This window comes from Stegostoma tigrinum, chromosome 5 (genome assembly GCF_030684315.1).
Source record: "Stegostoma tigrinum isolate sSteTig4 chromosome 5, sSteTig4.hap1, whole genome shotgun sequence".
Classification (NCBI taxonomy): domain Eukaryota; kingdom Metazoa; phylum Chordata; class Chondrichthyes; order Orectolobiformes; family Stegostomatidae; genus Stegostoma; species Stegostoma tigrinum.
Window position 1 is genome coordinate 53,468,270 of NC_081358.1, and position 19,353 is coordinate 53,487,622.

Here is a 19,353-nt window from a genome sequence, read left to right on the forward strand (position 1 = left end):
AATTTATATATTTCTCTACATTGCAGGACTTTTGCCATCCTCGGAGATAGAAACATCTACCTATTACTGGCTTATAATTAATATTAATACATTTCTCTCTCTCTCTCTCCCCATTCCCCAAGAATAATGCCTTACTGGTACTCAGGTCAGCATTTCACTATATGTGATAAACAGTAATTTCAAAGGCCTCAAATGTCAATTTTGTGAGTGAAGGTGTATGTGTTCAATATGCAACAGTCAGGATTCAGCTTCCACTTCATGGTTGTAACTTACATGTTGAGAAAAACAAGTTTGAATAATTAAATGTATCGTATTTGAAAGCTTATTTTGATGTAGGTAGGCCCATACCACTTGAAGATGATCTGCTCGGTTATTTTCTTGGTAACAGTGAAGGACAAAAGACTAACTAGAGGGAGAATAGGGGCAATTAAAGACCAACAATGTCATCAATGCATGGAGCCAAAAGAGATGGATGGGATCCTAAATGAATATTTCACGCTTGTATTTACTGTTGAAGAAGGTATGGATATTAGGAAACTTGGGAAACTAAACAATGATATCTTGAAGAGGATCCATATTACACAAGGTGAGGTGCTGGAAAGCTTAATAAGCATTAAGATAGATAAATCTCTGGGATTTGATGAAATGTATCCCAGAACTTTGTGGGAGGCTATGGAGGAAATTGCGGGGAGTCTAGCAGAGATATTTGTTTCATTGGCAGCCACAGGTAAAGTGTGCAAAGATTAGAGGGTGGCTAATTTTACGTCATTATTTAAGAAATGTTGTAGGGAAATGCCTGGGAACTACAGACTGGTGAGCCTAATCTCTGTGGTGGAAAAGTTGTTAGAAAGGATTCTGAGTCACAGGCTTTACAGGCATTTGGAAAGGCAACGTCTCGTTTGGGATAGTCAGTACGGCTTTGGGCATGGGAATTCATGTCTCATGAATTTGATTTGAGTTTTCTGAAGGGGTGACCAAGAAAGTAGATGAGGCCAGTGTGGTAGATATTGTCTATATGGTACTGCCTGGGATCCAGGGAGAGTTAGCCAGTTGAATACAAAATTGGCTTAAAGGTAGTAGAAACAGAGTGGTGGTAGAGGGTTGTTTTTTAAACTGGAGGCCTGTGACCAGTGGTATGCCACAGGGATTGGTGCTGGTCCACTGTTATTTTTCATTTATATGAATGATTAGGTTGAGAATTTTGGAGATACGGTCAGTAAGTTTGCAGATGACACCAGGATTGGTGGCATAACGGACAGTGAAGAAGGTTATCAGGGAATACAGTGAGATTTTGATCAACTGGGCCATTGGGCTAAGGAATGGCAGGTAGAGTTTCATTTAGATAAATGCGAGGTGTTGCATTTTGGTAGGTCAAAGCAGGGTATATCAGTGGTAAGGCCCTGGGGAATATAGGGAAATGGGTTCATAGCTCCTTGAAAGTGGAACCACAGGTAAACAGGGTGGTGAAGAATGCTTTCAGCAAGCTAGCTTTCATCAGTCTGAGACGGGGTATAGGAGTTGAAACATCTTGTTGCAGTTGTACAGGATTTGGTAAGGCCACAGTTGGACTACTGTGTAGAAAGCTGGTTGCCCTACTACGGAAAGGATATTATTGAACTAGAAAAATTGCAGAAAAGATTTACTAGGATGCCAGCTGATCTGGAAAGTTTGAGTTAGAAGGAAAGGCTGGATAGTCTGGGACATTTTTCCCCTGGAGCATAGGAGACTGAAGGGTGATCTGATTGAGGTCTATAAAATCATGACAGGCATGGATAAGGTAACTAGCCAACAGCTTAGCCCCACATGTAGGGAAATCTAAAACTAGAGGGCATAGAATTAGGGTGAGAGGGGAGAGATACAGAAGGGTCCAGAGGAGCAATTTTTCACACAGAGAGTAATGAGTGTCTGGAATAGGCTGTCAGAGGGTAGTAGTGAAGGCAAGTACAATTTCATCATTTAAGAAACATTCGGACAAATACATGGATGGGATAGGTATGGAGGGATATGGATCAAATGAAGGCTAATGGGACTAGTCTGTGAACACTCGGACAAATCAGGCTGAAGGCCCTGTTTCCTTGCTGTAAACCTCTATGATTTTAAGTCACCACGACAGTGATGCAGAACAGGTATTGGGAAATGTAAACTCTGTTTTCTCTGACAGTTTGTATGAAAGCATAACCCTGAGAGATGGCTTTCACTACTCTTACTCCAACTGTGACTAATCAGCACGTCACAGGACTGTTTCAGGCAATTAATGGAAGGTCAGGATCCCATGTATTTGGGCTTGGTTAACTGAGTATCCATTGTGTTGAAGACATGCAATAAAGTTGAAGGCACCTATTCTAATAATTGAACAATTCACAAGGTATTCCCTGCATAAGCTTCTTAACTATGACCTTACGGGTTCTGCTGCATCCATGAATACTTGCACGGAACGAGTTACCAGGCTGGAGCCCCAGCTGCAGAGATAGGAGTAGGTGGGGATAGGAGGCTGCACTGGGTTGGTGAGTTGGGATCCAGCACTAGGAGCAGGGTGTGGGGAGACCCGTTTTGGGACTATAGTGTGGGTGGCCTGCCCAAGGAATAGGGTTTGGGGAGACCTGCATTAGGAGCAAGATGTGCAGAGGCCTACAGAGGGAGCAGGATGTGGGGAGGTCTGCACTGAGAGTCAGCCTGATTTTTGCTTGGGAAAGATGGGAAAGTTGAAGGAAAGTTGAGAAGCCACAGGGAGAATGGGGAAGAGAAGTGCTATGAGAGAACAAAATAAATTCATTTTATTCTGTTGTGCAAGCGATATCATTTTACATCCTGCAGTGCATTCTTTAAACAGGCAGTTGTTTCCTGTCACTTGAGATTGATGTTAGTTTTCTTTCTTGCCTTAGTGCCACATAGAGGTGGCATTTTTAAGAAATTCAGCCAGTTAATGAAGCTAGATCTGTTAATATAACAGTGTTATCAATCTTCTTTGCAGTTTCCTTCCAAAGCATCCATACAAGAAGAAATTGTGGAGGATCCCAGGAGTGCATGGAAATTTGTTCCAGAGCAATTCCGTCATTATACATTTCAAACGCTTCTTCACAATCGCTTAGAACTTGACCAATTCCAGACCTTCCTTAAAGAAAATTTAGCAGAGTAAGTTTCTAAGAATCTTTATGTAACACAAAATGGGGAAGCTGCTCAATGTAAACTTACTCTTGCAGGCATGGCAAGGCCTTTGTTAGCCATACTGATTGTGGTGAGTGTTTGTACATAGAATAATCATTTTAGCATATTTGTGAACACTAACATGTCTTATTGCCATCAGACCATTTCTTACATTACCTCTTCTACTCAACTGTTGCATGTTCTGATCAGTCATGCACTTTTGAACCACTGAGATACATGCCAACAGACATCAGTTGAAAAATTACGTCTCTTTCCTTTAAAGGCAAATCATAATGGCTTGGTCAAGGAGGAAGAGCTGTTTGTGGTATTTCTCATTTTAATGTTTATGGCAGCATCTAAGTCTTTTCTGAAGCAGGGTGGCATGTTTTAATATGGTTTGTGGTTTTGCATTATTTAGAAAACCAAGTATTCTTCTGTTTGTTTAGGATTTTTCTATAACATTTATAACTATTTATAACATCTATAACTATTCCAATTGAAATTCACAAAAATGTTATTTTGTTATCCAGCATATGTGGGGGCAGGCGGTTGGATAGATGGGTGGCAGTGCCGTTTACATGGATCTGATGGTTGCATGAAAGATATTCCTATGGACACCCAACAATTCAGTATTTGAATAGAAAAAGTCTTAAAATTAAATATCAAAAGGACAGTGCAATTTACTTGTTGTGTTCTGGAAATTCTGACAATTTTTCATCAGGGTCACCAGCAGAACTAGCACTTGTATCTTGAGCAGCAGCAGATGTTGAGGGGTGAGGAGTTGGGGATCACATACTCGACTAGTGATGACAGTAATGGAACCTGCGGCAGACAGTACTGATAGTAGTGTCTGGCTAAACTGCCGCATAGTAGATGAACTATATGTGTATCGGAATTTGGCGCACCAAGTTCAAATAGATGTTTTTGAAGAGACTATACGAGAAATGGTACATTTTAAAAAAAAATACCAGTTGCATGAGAATTCTGGATGCTTGGATATCAGATAACAGAATTTGCAGTATTTCAATGTGATTCTAACTCCAAGACTAATGGTCACTGTATGGTAAATACTCTATAACATGATATGCCCCCACCTTAATTTGATGCAGTAATAAAGCTGCAATCCTTGGTTGCTTTGATAATTGTTTGTAACAACGTGGTATTGTCAAAAATGGAAAACTGTCTTTCTTGTAGCATGGATCTCAATTGCTGGATGGACATTGAATTCTATACAAATATATCTCGCCATGAAAAAGAAAGTAAAAATATCAAATCCAAAGAGATTATCAACAAATATATGAATCGAAAGTATTTCTTTGGACCCAGCAGCCCTGCTACAAAACCACAACAGGAAGAGGTAATTGCCTAAATGTTATAGTGCTTCAAACTGTGATTCAAGGTATTGGGAAGATAACATTTATATGTTCCAAACAAAGTGATTTGCAGATGATTGTGGAGTTTGCCTATCTAGTTTCTTGCCATATACAAGTTTTCATTTTTCACTCTCCAATAACGGCTTTCCTGAGGGTTGAGAAACCTGACCACTTCATACAGGTGAGCATTTTGTGGATTCAGGAGGTAAATGGCTCCACTCCTTTGCTCCCCGCTGGATAAACATAGTTATTTGAGCCTCCATAATCTGGCACTCATGATGACTTCCAACATGGGGCCTTTCTTCCTATTATCCAGTGCTTCAGAAAGCTTTGGTCCCCCACACCATACCACCATACAAGGCCTCCGAACTCCAACTACAATCAGGTCCACAACAAGAGACCTCCAATCCTCCCCTCAGCTCACTGACCCAATTCCGTATGCTTCTCCACTATTCAGTATTGGAGGTGTCTAACATGCATTCCTTGACATCCAGTTCCACTCCCCCTGCACTCTCAACCTCTAATCTGTTATCTCACCACTCCTCCTCCGGCCTGACCTTCAATCTCTGAGTGCCCTGGCAAGGCATTTCACAGGAGGCCTGTGAATTCAATAAAGAGGAATTGGAATATTTTCCTAATTGCTACAGACTAGGAAATGCAGAGGAGCAAAGGGTGCCCAAATATTCCAATCACTAAAAGCTAGTCACCTGTCCAAAAGTATTCAGAAAGGCTAATGCAATGGTAGTTTTTATCTCACGTTAGGTTGGATAAAAGATGGAAGTTACACTCCAGTTGTAGACAGGTGTACTGTACTCTGTTTTAGGCACCATACTGCTGGAAGAGTACAATGCCTTAGAACGATTCTAGCAAGTATTCATTAGAATTATACTATAGCTTCAGTTGAATTATGAAGACGTATTTCATAAACTTGCACTCTATTTCTTTGTGTTTTGAAGGTTGAGGGAGTGACTAAAATACAGGCAGTATTTATTATGATTTATACAGAAAAAAATCAATTTTTTCTAGTGGGGAAATTCATAGCATGTGGACACAACCTTTAAATGAAAAGAAGACATTTAAGGTTTGAGGCCAACAACTGGCTATGAATACGGGGTTAAATGAAATTTTATAATGAAGAATTATACGAAATGACAGGGAAATTAGAACACATTTCCATGATAGTAATCACAACTCCCTGACCTTTACTAAAGTCATGGAAAGGAATAGGAACAGACGGTATGGGAAAGTAATCAATTGGGGGAGGAGGAATTACAGTGCTATTGGCAAGAACCACGGAGTGCCAGTTGGGATCAGATGTTCTCATGGAAATGCACGATAGAAATGAGGAGGTTGTTTAGGGAGCAGTTGTTACAGGTACTGTGTTCAGAGATAATGGGAACTGCAGATACTGGAGAATCCGAGTTAACAAAGTGTGGAGCTGGATGAACACAGCAGGCCAAGCAGCATCTTAAGAGCACAAAAGCTGAAGTTTCGGGCCTGGGATGAGGTGCGGGAAATGCGGGAGACAGTCGAGGGTACTCTCGACAACTACGGGGGTTGCCCGCCAATTGAGAACCCCCCTAAGCCCTCACATACCACCCCACCCACCTCCGGACCTCATGCCTCACACCCCGCCCCCGCAATAACTGCCAAAAGCGAATTCCCCCTAGTCCTCACATACCATCCCACCAACCTCCAGATACAACGCATCATCCACAGACACTTCCGCCATCTACAATCCAACCCCACCACCAAAGACATTTTTCCAATCCCACCCTTGTCTGCCTTTTGGAGAGACAACTCTCTCCACAACTCCCTTGTCCACTCCACACACCCCTCCAATGCCACCACACCCAGCATATTACCCTGCAACTGCAGGAAGTGCTACACCTGCCCCCACACCTCACCCCCATTCCAGGTCCCAAGATGACTTTCCACATCAAGCAGATGTTCACCTGCACATCCACCAATTTGGTATACTGCATCCGCTGTACCCGGTGTGGCTTCCTCTACATTGGGGAAACCAAGCAGAGGCTTGGGGACCGCTTTGCAGAACATCTACACTCGGTTCGCAATAAACAACTGCACCTCCCAATCGCGAACCATTTCAACTCCCCCTCCCATTCCTTAGATGACATGTCCATCCTAGGCCTCCTGCAGTGCCATAACGATGCCACCCGAAGGTTGCAGGAACAACAACTCATATTCCACTTGGGAACCCTGCAACCCAATGGTATCAATGTGGATTTCACCGGCTTCAAAATCTCCCCTCCCCCCACTTCATCCCAAAACCAGCCCAGCTCGTCCCCGCCTCCCTACTGTGTTCTTCCTCTCACCTATCCCCTCCTCCCACCTCAAGCTGCACCTCCATTTCCTACCTACTAACCTCACCCCGCCCCCTTGACCTGTCCTTCCTCTTCAGACTGGCCTATCCCCTCCCTACCTCCCCATCCATACTCTCCTCTCCACCTATCTTCTCCTCTATCCATCTTCGGTCCGCCTCCCTCTCTCTCCCTATTTATTTCAGAATCCTCTCCCCATCCCCCTTTTCTGATGAAGGGTCTAGGCCTGAAATGTCAGCTTTTGTGCTCCTAAGATGCTGCTTGGCCTGCTGTGTTCATCCAGCTCCACACATTGCTACAGGTACTGGATAGGCTTGTCCTGCTGAGGCAAGGAAAGGATGGTCAGGTGAAGGAACCTTGGATGACAAGGTATGTTGAACACTGAGTTAAGAGGAAGAAGGAAGCTTACTTAAGGTTGAGAAAGCAAGGATCGGACAGGGCTCTAGATGTCTATAAGATAATCGGGAAGGAACTGAAGAATGGACTTAGGAGAACTAGAAGCAGGTATGAGAAAACCTTGGTGGGTAGGATCAAGGAAAATCCCAAGGCTTTCTATACTTGCGTGCAGAACAAGAGGATGGCCAGAGTGAGGGTAGGGCCAATCAGGGACAGTGAGGGAACTTGTGTGCAGAGTCAGAGGAGGTAGGGGAGGTCTTTAATGAATACTTTGCTTCAGTATTCACCAGTGAGAGGGACCTTGTGGCTTGTGAATACAGCATGAAACAGGCTGATATGTTTGAACAGGTTGATGTTAGGAACGAGGATGTGCTAGAAATTTTGAGAAGTGTGAGGATGGATAAGTCCCCTGGGCCAGATGGGATATACACAAGGTTAATATGGTAAGCAAGGGAACATATTGCTGGGCCTTTGGCAGTGATCTTTGCATCCCCATGTCCACTGGAGTAGTACCAGAAGATTGGAGGGTGGAAAATATCATTCCTTGTTCAAGAAAGGTAATAGGAATAATCTTGGAAATTACTGACCAGTCAGTCTTACTTCTGAGCTGGGCGAATTATTGGAGAGGATTCTGAGAGATAGTAGTTATGATTATTTGGAAAAGCAGAATTTGATTAGAAATAGTCAGCATGAGGGGCAGGTCATGCCACAAGCCTTTTTAATTTCTTTGAGGATGTGACAAAACACATCGATGGAGGTGGAGCAGTCGATGTGGTGTATATGGATTTTCAGCAAGGCATATCATAAGGTTCCACATGGTAGGCTCATTCAGAAAGTAAGGAGGCATCAGATTCAGGGAAATGTGGCTGTCTGGATACAAAACTGTCTGCCCTATAGAAGACAGAGGGTGGTAGTAGATGCAAAGTATTCAGCCTGGAGCTCAGTGACTAGTGGTGTTCTGCAGGGATCTGTTCTGGGACCTCTCCTGTTTGTGATCTTTATCAATGACTTGGATGAGGAAATGGAAAGGTGGGTTATTAAGTTTGTTGATGACATGAAGGTTGGTGGAGTTGTGGATAGCATGTAGGGCTGTTATAGGTTGCAACGGGACATTGATAAGTTGCAGAGCTGGGCAAAGAAGTGGCAGATGGAATTCAATACAGAAAAGTATGAAGTGATTCATTTTGAAAGCTTGAATTTGAATGCAGAATACAGGGTTAATGGCAGGATTCTTGGCAGTATGGAACAACAGAGAAATCTTGGGGTCCACGTCCATAGACCTCTCAAAGTTGCCACCTAAGTTGATGGGTTTGTAAAGAAGGCTTATGGTGTGTTGGCTTTCATTGGCAGGGGAATTGAGTTTCAGAGCCATGAGATTATGCTGCAGCTCTATAAAACCCTGGTTAGATCATACTTGGAATATTGTGTTCAGTTCTGGTTGCCTCATTATTTGAAAGATGTGGAGGCTTTAGAGAGGGTGCAGAGGAAATTTACCAGGATGCTGCCTAGACTGGAGGGCAGATCTTATGAGGAAAGGTTGAGAGAGCTGGGGCTTTTCTCATTGGAGCGAGGAAGGATGAGAGGTGACTTGATAGAGGTGTACAAGATGATGAGAGGCATAGATAGAATGGATAGCCAGATACTTTTTCCCAGGGTGGAAATGATTATTACTGGGGTGGGGGGGCATAATTTTAAGGTGATTGGAGGAAGGTATAGGGGAGACATCAGAGGTAGGTTCTTTGCACAGACAGTGGTGGGCATGTGGAATGTGCTGCCAGCAGTAGTAGTTAAGTCAGATACTTTGGAGACTTTTAAGCGACTCTTGGACAGGCACAGGATGGTAGTATAATGTAGGGTCGATTGATCTTAGTAGGATAACAGGTTTGTACTCTGCTGCACTGTTCTATGTTCTATGTTCTAAAAGTGAGTTATATGGAAGCCAAGATAATAAAATGTGAGGCTGGATGAACACAGCAGGCCAAGCAGCATCTCAGGAGCACAAAAGCTGACGTTTCGGGCCTAGACCCTTCATCAGAGAGGGGGATGGGGAGAGGGAATTGGAATAAATAGGGAGAGAGGGGGAGGCGGACCGAAGATGGAGAGTAAAGAAGATAGGTGGAGAGAGTATAGGTGGGGAGGTAGGGAGGGGATAGGTCAGTCCAGGGAAGACGGACAGGTCAAGGAGGTGGGATGAGGTTAGTAGGTAGATGGGGGTGCGGCTTGGGGTGGGAGGAAGGGATGGGTGAGAGGAAGAACCGGTTAGGGAGGCAGAGACAGGTTGGACTGGTTTTGGGATGCAGTGGGTGGGGGGGAAGAGCTGGGCTGGTTGTGTGGTGCAGTGGGGGGAGGGGACGAACTGGGCTGGTTTAGGGATGCAGTAGGGGAAGGGGAGATTTTGAAACTGGTGAAAATCTCCCCTTCCCCTACTGCACCCCTAAACCAGCCCAGTTCGCCCCCTCCCCCCACTGCACCACACAACCAGCCCAGCTCTTCCCGCTCACCCACTGCATCCCAAAACCAGTCCAACCTGTCTCTGCCTCCCTAACCGGTTCTTCCTCCCACCCATCCCTTCCTCCCACCCCAAGCCGCACCCCCATCTACCTACTAACCTCATCCCACCTCCTTGACCTGTCCGTCTTCCCTGGACTGACCTATCCCCTCCCTACCTCCCACCTATACTCTCTCCACCTATCTTCTTTACTCTCCATCTTCGGTCTGCCTCCCCCTCTCTCCCTATTTATTCCAGTTCCCTCTCCCCATCCCCCTCTCTGATGAAGGGTCTAGGCCCGAAACGTCAGCTTTTGTGCTCCTGAGATGCTGCTTGGCCTGCTGTGTTCATCCAGCCTCACATTTTATTATCTTGGAATTCTCCAGCATCTGCAGTTCCCATTATCTCTGATACTATATGGAAGCCAGTTGTGATATTAAAACTATTAAACAGCATTGCTTTAACTCATTTACTAGTTTAGCCATCCTATGCTAAATGACAATGGAGTGATGAACATGCAGGAACAAAGCTTAAAGGCCCCTAATACTTGACTGCACCTAATTTATTTTAAAGTTAAAAACAAATCCATTAAATTGTAATATGAAGAGATCAGGTTTTTTGGGAAATTATTAATACCTTTCCCCAGGTCTGAAGGTACTGTTCTTCCAACATCTGATGATTGACTTCCTTAGGAAGTCACTTACAACCTTTAACATTTTACCTCCTTGTACCTAGTTTTTCACATCTCTGTCACTTTAATGAGGTTTCCACCAACGTTAAAGTAACATAGATCAGAAACCCTGAGCTCTGGTGACCTCATACTCCCCGGTCTCCTGACAAGACATATCTCCAACTAGTAAGTATAGACTGATGCGTAATTTCATAAGTTTACAGTCTTTACATACTGGATAACATGTACTGGGAATTCAGAAACTTTATATTCACAAAAATCAATGCATGTAAAATCATTGCAGCACGTGGTAAGGGTAGGAGAATGTCTGCTCACATTTTTTCTAAGTCCTCCCTGCATGCAACCTCAACATCAGGAGCAAAAATTCATGCAACTGACCTCCAACATAATTCAATATTCTTGGGAGGGGATTATAGAGAAATATAGAGGATTTGTTTTGATGGAAAATAAATGGTAGCAAACTTTGATGTTCTACATGCCACCCGACTTTCCTTGCTATTGCTTTCAGTGGGACACCAAATTGGTGGGCTGTACAGTAGGGTTTGCCACCTGCTTTTCCTCACTCCTGGAAGTTAAGATCAGCTCCTAAAGGTTTTGATCTCTCTCTGCATAAGTATTCTCTTTGTTTTTTAAGAAATACAATGCTGTATAATTAATAGGAAACCTGAAGGTTTAGATTATCAACTGCTTAGAAATAGATACAACTTACTGAGCTTCATGTACCAACACCACATATCACACAGGTGACAAAAACAAAATCAGCAGGGACATAATAAAATGCGATTATTGTTAATAGATTCAAAGTCACACATACAAATTTCCAACTAAAGCTTTGCAACAGAAGTATAAGTGCATAAATATTATGAAATAGAAATGTTTAGTAGCAAACTTCAGCAAATGAAGAAATATAAATATAATTCTTCTGTCTAGGTGTTGGCATTGGCTGGTGGACAAGAAAATTTGCTCCACAATCTGTTGTCTTCAGAAGCTGCACTGGAGGTGCAAAGATATGCAAAAGATCGTATGGAAAGACAATGGTTACCAATGTTTCTATCTACACCAGAGTTTGCTGAAAGTCAACAGATACGGGTAGGTTAGCCATGCACTTGACCAAACGATTTTACCAAACTTCAAAGTCAACACTAAGGGTCAGATTTTGTGAAGTCAGTGAGATTCTGTGGGCTTCTAATAATGGCAGTTGAGGTGCAGTTGAGGTCTCGATGTAGCAATTCAGCCCCTGTCTCCAACAGTCCCAAATTTGTCATTGAGGGATTGGGTTGTGGTGGTATCACACAGGTGGCAAATCCAAAATCAGCTGGGGCATAAAACAATCCCATTTTGGCTGCTTTGGATGATCCTTGCAGTGATCCTTGTTCCTTGATCTTGGTGCTAGGAGTTACAAATTGATGGAGTAGATGTAAGGATTCTTAAGGGTGGGTTAAAGTTTGTCTATATATCTAAATTTTAAGTTTTTTTCTTTAAATCACACACATTTTAAATGTGATAACAGGCTGAAACTGGCACAACTAAATGAAATGTTTTGAAATCTGTATTTTGACCCTGAAGTTTTGTTGGTTGGTGTCTGTTCTCCAGATAAAATTGCAAGAGGTCATAGAGGACCAGATGTTACACAAGAGCAGGAAGAAGCGGGATGTAATGAAGGTGAGGGCCCACATCTCCAACATTATAAATTGGCAGTTCAAACAAATCATTAGTGTATCTGAATTGTCAGTCTTTACAAATGGTGATGAGCTGAAATACAGCTAATTGAAAATCTAATAATCTGAATAGTTTTGTTTCATTGTAACATCCATTTTCCTTTGAAAAACAAAGATTGATACTAAAAATGAAAAAACATATGAACATACAAAACTGACAGATATGAAAAGGTCAGCTTCTCCACGACCCTGTCTACATGTTTCATATTAATTTGCAACTGAACTGTTTGTTACTCCTATTAATATGGGTCCGGAAAGAAGAATTTTTAATTTATTTAGTGTTGGGTAGAGGGAGCAAATCAAGAATAATTTTCAGTTTGGGTGTTGGCAGGGACTGATGTCCTAGAAAAATGTTAATGCTTGCTGCCTCTAACCTGTTGACTTTGTTAAATCAATCCAATGTATTCAAATACATGTGAGCAGCCTCACTGTGAGAGATAATAGGAACTGCTGATGCTTGAGAGTCTGAGATAACACAGTGTAGAGCTGCATGAACACAGCAGGCCAGGCAGCATCAGACGAGCAGGAAAGCTGATGCTTTCAGTCTGGACCCTTCTTCAGAAATGTAAACCTTCACCTTTAAATGTAAAAATGTTCACCCTTATTTGCTTTCTGGAGGGACTGCTCTCTCTGTGACTCCCTCATCTGCTCCACACTCCCCACTAGCCCCACCACCCTGACGCTTTCCCTGCAACCGCAGGAAGTGGTACACCTGCCCCTATACCTCCCCCCTCACCCCCAATCCAGGCCACAAGAAGATCTTCCACAACAAACAGATGTTTGCCTGCACATCTGCTAAAGTGGTATATTGTATCCACTGTTCCCAATGTGACCTCGTCTACATCGGGGAAACAAAGCAGAGGCTTGGAGACCACTTTGTGGAACACCCACACTCAGCTCATGACAAACGACTGCACCGCCCAGTCGCAAAGCACTTCAACTCCCCCTCCCACTCCTTGGGTGACATGTCCATCCTGAGCCTCCTCCAGTGCTACAATGATGCCACCTGAAGGCTGTAAGGGGCAATACCTCATATTTCGCTTGGGAACCCTGTAACTCAATGGTATCAATGTGGACTTCACAAGCTTCAAAATATCCCCACCCCCGACCGCAATCCAAAACCAGCCCAGCCCGTCCCCACCTCCTTGACCTGTCCATCTCTTCTCCCACCTATCTGCTCCTCCCACCTCACTGACCGACCGTCACCCCCACCTCCTGCCTACCAGCCTCATCCTGAAGAAGACCTGTCCGTCTTCTCTCCACCTATCTGCTTCTTTATCATCTTCCATCATCATCTCCCTGTCTCTCTCTATTTATTCCAGAATGCCTTCCCCTTCCCCATTTCTGAAGAAGGGTCCAGACCCAAACGTCAGCTTTCCTGTTCCTCTGATGGTGCCTGGCCTACTGTGTTCATCCAGCTCTACACCTTGTTATCTCACTGTGAGCGGTTGCTTATCAATTTCAATACATTAGTTACTCAATTACAGAAACATTAATAGATGGTTTGCAGTTTAAATTTGCATCTATGGATTTACTGGGATTCCTTGAGCTCACCAGTTAAAGCAAGATGATAACACAGAAGCTGTTGAGAGGGGTTTGGTGGGTACAATAAATAAATATACCAGTTTCAGGAAAAAGTAGCAAGAAGAGGGAAATATACCACTGAGTACTCAATACAGATGGCTGATTTCCAACCTGATTATGTATAAAGAGTGACTATGAAGGAGTGATACGAAATTGTTGAAGATTGAGATGAGTGTTGCTGGTGAATAGACGGATCACGATGTGACAGACAAAGAGGGCAGGTAGCACTTTCAAGATGAGTTATACAGTCATAGAATTGGTCTAAACCCAACAGGAAGCAGGGAAGAAGTGAAGGCTGATATGCACATCAGCATCTATCTGAATATTCTACACCTTTCCTGCACTGTTGAAAGTATTGAGCCATTTCTTGCCTTAGACCTAGGGATGTAACGCCCTGTTGCTGAGTTATATGCCAGCTTCAATCCATCTAACTGTGTTCCCAGTTATCTAAACTTAAAACGCTAAGTTGCTGTCTCTCTCTATGGATGCTGCTTGATCCGCTAGAAGAACAGAGTGTCCTCAGGAATTTAAGCTGAATTTAACAGCAGGATCAGACTTCACATTTTGACATTGGTTTACCAGCCATAGTTAGCCAGATGGAGATAGAGATTCAGGGTAGGGTTGCAGTGGGCACTGGAATAGAGTGTCCATCAGCTGGGTGCCAGAGAGGTTGGATGAAGTGATCGTGTTTATGGGGTACCCGACGGAGTGGGGCTGAGAGGAATTTGAGTTTGAGAGGACCAAATCCATATCAGGGGTGGTGGTAACACTCCCCATCAAGTTTCACGTAGTGAACTGTCACCTGAAGTTAAATCGAAATGAGATTATAAATGATGGATGCTTGATGACCAGCTTGGACACACTTATGTATAAATCTATAGTTCTAGAAACAAAAGTTTAAATTTTAATTCCTGGAAACTTTCAAAGCTCCATTCATCATATGGAGATAATTCAGTTGCATTGGCTACAATCTTATCTTTTTAAAGCCACAATGTTGCTTCTCTCCAAATGCTATTGAATGGGTTTCTAAGGGTTTAATGGACCTTGATATGGAAACTGCTGGCGGCAAAATGTTTACAGAATGACTGTTCTCTTTGAATAGTTTGTGAAACTGCACATGATGTAAGTGATTATGAACATTTTATATTTCCAATAGCACATGGAGAATAAATGGACTGCCTCATCAAAGGAGATCATAGCATTCCGTAAAGCTTTGTTAAATCCAGTAACGGCACTTCAATTTCGAAAGTTTGTATCAACAAAAGGAGAATTGATGGAAAATAATGTACTTTTTTGGCTTGAGGTTCAAAAATACAAGGTAAACAAAATACCAGAAAATGAAGAATGATTTAAAAAGAATTAAATAACAATTCAAAACTAGTTCCAAATGAGTCGGATATTTAACCTACACAAAATTACTTGAACAAAGAATGTTGCTGAAAAAATAGTGTGCCCACGTAACTGTGTGGTTGGATGTAAAATGGGTGGGAATGTTTCACCCATAACTGGGTGAAGTATTGCCTACACTTGGTAGGAATCCCAGCATTTTTAGTTTTGGAATATGTGTTTCTGTATATGTTTATGTTGGGCTCCTGGGTCATCTCCTTTAACCTATGTTGATGACCTCTTGAGACTGACCACTCAACTTACCTTCCAACCTGCCCCCTCACTGAATTCCCTAGCTGTAGACTTACATGGACTCCTCAGCATGGTGGGTCTGCCTGCAGTCCGAGCAGTGACTACCACTCCTGTCTGGCACTGCTGGAACTGCCGAGATGCCCCATATGTGATTTGTTGCAACTTTCTAAGGTGGGACATCTTCCCAAACTTAAAACAATTCACACTGCCCGACTGTTAAATTGTTACATGGCAGTGATCAGGATCATGTTGGGGGCTGCCTCACCTTCAAATTTTTGCCAAAGAATCATGGCATGGGACTGCAGCATCTTGTAAAATCCAGCCGTATTAATTTTACTTGCATTTGTGTGCGTGTATACATCTGTTTATTATCTGCATCTGTCTACATTGAGAGATTACAAACTCCCTTTCTGTGTGTTTTTTTTTCTTCCAGGACTTGTGCCATTCCCATGCAACTGTGGAAACCATTCAGAATAAGATCACAGTCATTATCAACTGTTTTATCAATTCCAATATTCCACCAGCTTTGCAAATTGACATTCCAGCAGAATATGCAAATAGAATTATTAATCAAAGGGATCAGCAGGGTCCATATATCTTCAGAGAAGCGCAGGTACAGAAAAAAATGTGAAGGAGCCCCCAGAAATGGCTAAACAGCATTTAGGAGCAATGTGCATGATCATTCATTAATGTTCATGAAGGGAAGTTCATTTAGTAATTAGTTGTGCAAGTTTTGTTCACCCCCAGCTCACTGAGGCCAGAACTTCTGCATGTCCAGCTTTAGACAAAAAAATTTCATTGTGCATTTGGGTATTGATGCTATTTGATTCCCAGTGGGAAATAATTTTCTATATGCAATGTAGGTAAGTCATATGAGAAAATAAGATATTATTTACATTACAAAGTGCTTACAGTACAACGATAAGCATTTTAGGTTTACAATTTCATGCCAGTGCTTTTGCTTCATATGAACTCATCCCTAACTTAATCCAACACCATCAACGTATTCTCATAGAATCCCCACAGTGTGGAAACAGGCCATTTGGCCTAATAAGTTCACACTGACCCTCTGAAGAGCATCCCACCCAGATCCATCTCCCTGCCCTATTCCTGCATTGCCCATGGCTAATGCACCTAACCCACACATCCCTGAGCAGTATGGACAATTTAGCATGGCCAATCCATCTATCCCTCACAGTTTGACTGCGGGAGGAATCCAGAGCACCTGGGAGAAATGCACACAGGCCCAGGGAGAATGTGCAAACTCCACCATAAGACCATAAACAAAATTGGGCCATTTGGCCTATTGAGTCTGCTCAGCAATTTGATCATGGCTGATATGTTTCTCAACCCCATTCTCCTGCCTCCTCCCTGTAACACTGATACCTTTACTAATCAAGAATCTATCTATCTGTCTTAAATAGACTTAATGACTTAGCCTCCAGTGACTTCTGCAGCAGTGAGTTCCATAGATTCACCACCCTCTGGCTGAATAAATTTCTCCTCATCTCGGTTCTAAACGGAGATCCCTTCACTTTGAAGCTGTGCCCTTGGATCCTCGTCCCTCCTACTTGTGGAAACATCTTCTCCACATCTGCTCTATTCAGTACTCTCAGATTTCAGGTTCAATGAGATCCCTCCTCATCCACCTAAACTCCATTACATGACAACGCCTCATCCCCTGGATCATTACTGTAGATCTCCTCTGGGCCCCCTCCAGTGCCAGCACATCCTTCCTTATGTACAGGGTCCAAAACTACTCCCAATATTCCAAATGCATTCTGGTCAGAGCCTTACACAACCTCAGCATTACATGTTTGCTCTTGTACTCTATTCATTTTGGAATAAGTGCTAACATTGTAGTTGCCTTCCTAACTGTCGATTGAACCTGCATGTTAACCTAAAGAGAATCCTGAACTAGAACTCCTAATTCCCTTTGTGCTTCATGGTTCCAAAACTTTTCCTCATTTAGAAAATAGACTATATATCCATTCTTGCTACCAAAGTGCATAAACTCACACTATACCACATTGTATTCCATCTGCAACCTCTTTGTCCACTGTCCTAGCCTGTCCACATCCTTCTGCAGTCTCTCTCCTCCCTTAACACTACCTGTTTCTGTAACCTTCTTTATGTCATCTGCAAACTTAGCAACAATATCCTCAGTTCCTTCATCCAGACCATTAATGTAGATTGTGAATTGTAGATTGTCCAAATGCTGACCCCTGCAGAACTAATCAGCAACTCTCATCTTGAAAAATAACCCTCTATCCCCACTCTCTGCCTTCTGCCAGTCAGCCAATCCTTTATGCATGCTAGTACCTTGCCCCCGACACCATGGGTTCTTATATTTTGCAACTTCCTATGCAGCACCTAGCTAAAGATCTTCTGGAAAGTCAAAAATATTAGGTCCATTGGCTCTCCTTTGACTAATTTTCTCATTATCTCCTCAAAGAATTCTAACAGGCTTGTCAGACATGACCTCCCCTTGATGAACACCTAATGACTGAGCCCAATTTATCATGCACTTCCAAGTGCTCTGCAATTTAATCCTTAAATCGCCAACTTTAAGGGCATTTAAATGGTCATTGGATAAACCTATGGATAATAATGGAATAGTGTAGGTTAGATGGGCTTCAGTTTGGTTTCACAGGTTGGCGCAACATCAAGGGCCGAAGGGCCTGTACTGCGCTGTAGTGTTCTATGCTCTATGTTCTATGTTCTAATAATGGACTCTTAATATCTTACTAATGACTAACTGGTATAAAATTTCCCAACTTGTCTCCCTCCTTTCTTAAACAGAGTGTTGTATTAACCACTTTTCAGTCCTCTGCGACCCTGCCCAACTCAAGTGTTTTCTGAAAGATCACCACCAATGCCTCAATCTCCTCAGACATTTCTTTTAGAACTCTGAAGTGCAGTCCATCTGGTCCAGTGATTTATCCACCTTCAGACCTTTCAGTTTTCCCAGCATGTTCTCCTTAGCAATGACCACTATACTCACCTCCATAACTCTCTTGAAGTTCCGGCATATTGATGATATTTCCCACTGTGAACACTGCCACCATTTCTTTGTTCCCCATTACTATTTCTACAGCCTCACTTTTCAGTGTCCACTCTTGCCTCTCTCTAGTACCATGTTGACAGCTGAAAAACAATCTTGCAATCTACTTCTTATATTATTAGCAGCTTACCCTCATAATCTATCTTCTCTTTCCCCCATTGTTTTTTCAGTTATCCTCTGCTCGTTTTTTAAAGGCTTCCCAATCCTCTGACTTCCCACTAATCTTTACCTCACTATAGTTTTCTCTTTTGCTTTTATTCTGTCCTTGATTTCCTGATAGCCTTTCCTTCCCCTGAGTATATATCTTCTTCCTTGAGGTGAATTTTTGCTGTGCTTCCTGAATTACGCTCAGAAACCCCTGCTATTGCTGCTTCACAGCTTTCCCTGCTAGGCTACCCTTCCAGTCAACTCTGGCCACATCCTCCTCTGTACCTTTGTAGTTACCTTTGCTCAATTGTAATACCATTACATCTGATTCCAGCTTCTCCCTTTAATCCTTCTGGGTGAACTCTGTCACATTACGGTCTCTGTCTCCAGGGGTTCCTTCAGCTTAAGCTTCCAAATCAAGTCTGCCTCATTACACGTAGCCAAATCTAGAATTTCCTGTTTCCTAATGGAATCTACACAACTACTCCCAAAAAAAATCTTGTAGACATTCCTTCTCCATGAATTCCTTTTCTTGAGATTAGCTACCAGCCTGCTTTTCCTAATCCACCTATTTATTGAAGATCCCATGATTATTGTAATAGCGCCTTTCTCACATGCATTTTTTAGCTCCTTAATTATTTTCTCCTCCACATCCTGACTACTGCTAGGAGGCCCGTACACAGCTTCTATCAGGGGTTTTTCCTTTGTGGTTCCTTAACTATTGTTTGTCTTACTGAGTTTTCTAATATGTATAGAACTCAGTTTGGT

At 42.7% G+C, this 19,353-nt stretch overlaps 1 protein-coding gene across 1 annotated transcript in view; it reads left to right on the forward strand.

Annotated features, from left to right (window-relative positions):
* Positions 1-19,353, forward strand: part of LOC125451388 (regulator of G-protein signaling 22) — a 110,069-nt gene that overhangs the window by 73,192 nt on the left and 17,524 nt on the right. Inside the window, exons 17-22 of the mRNA XM_048528414.2 lie at positions 2,972-3,132; positions 4,339-4,501; positions 11,365-11,523; positions 12,028-12,096; positions 14,893-15,054; positions 15,808-15,987. Coding sequence (XP_048384371.2) covers positions 2,972-3,132; positions 4,339-4,501; positions 11,365-11,523; positions 12,028-12,096; positions 14,893-15,054; positions 15,808-15,987 — 894 coding nt within the window. The remainder of the gene's footprint in view (positions 1-2,971; positions 3,133-4,338; positions 4,502-11,364; positions 11,524-12,027; positions 12,097-14,892; positions 15,055-15,807; positions 15,988-19,353) is intronic.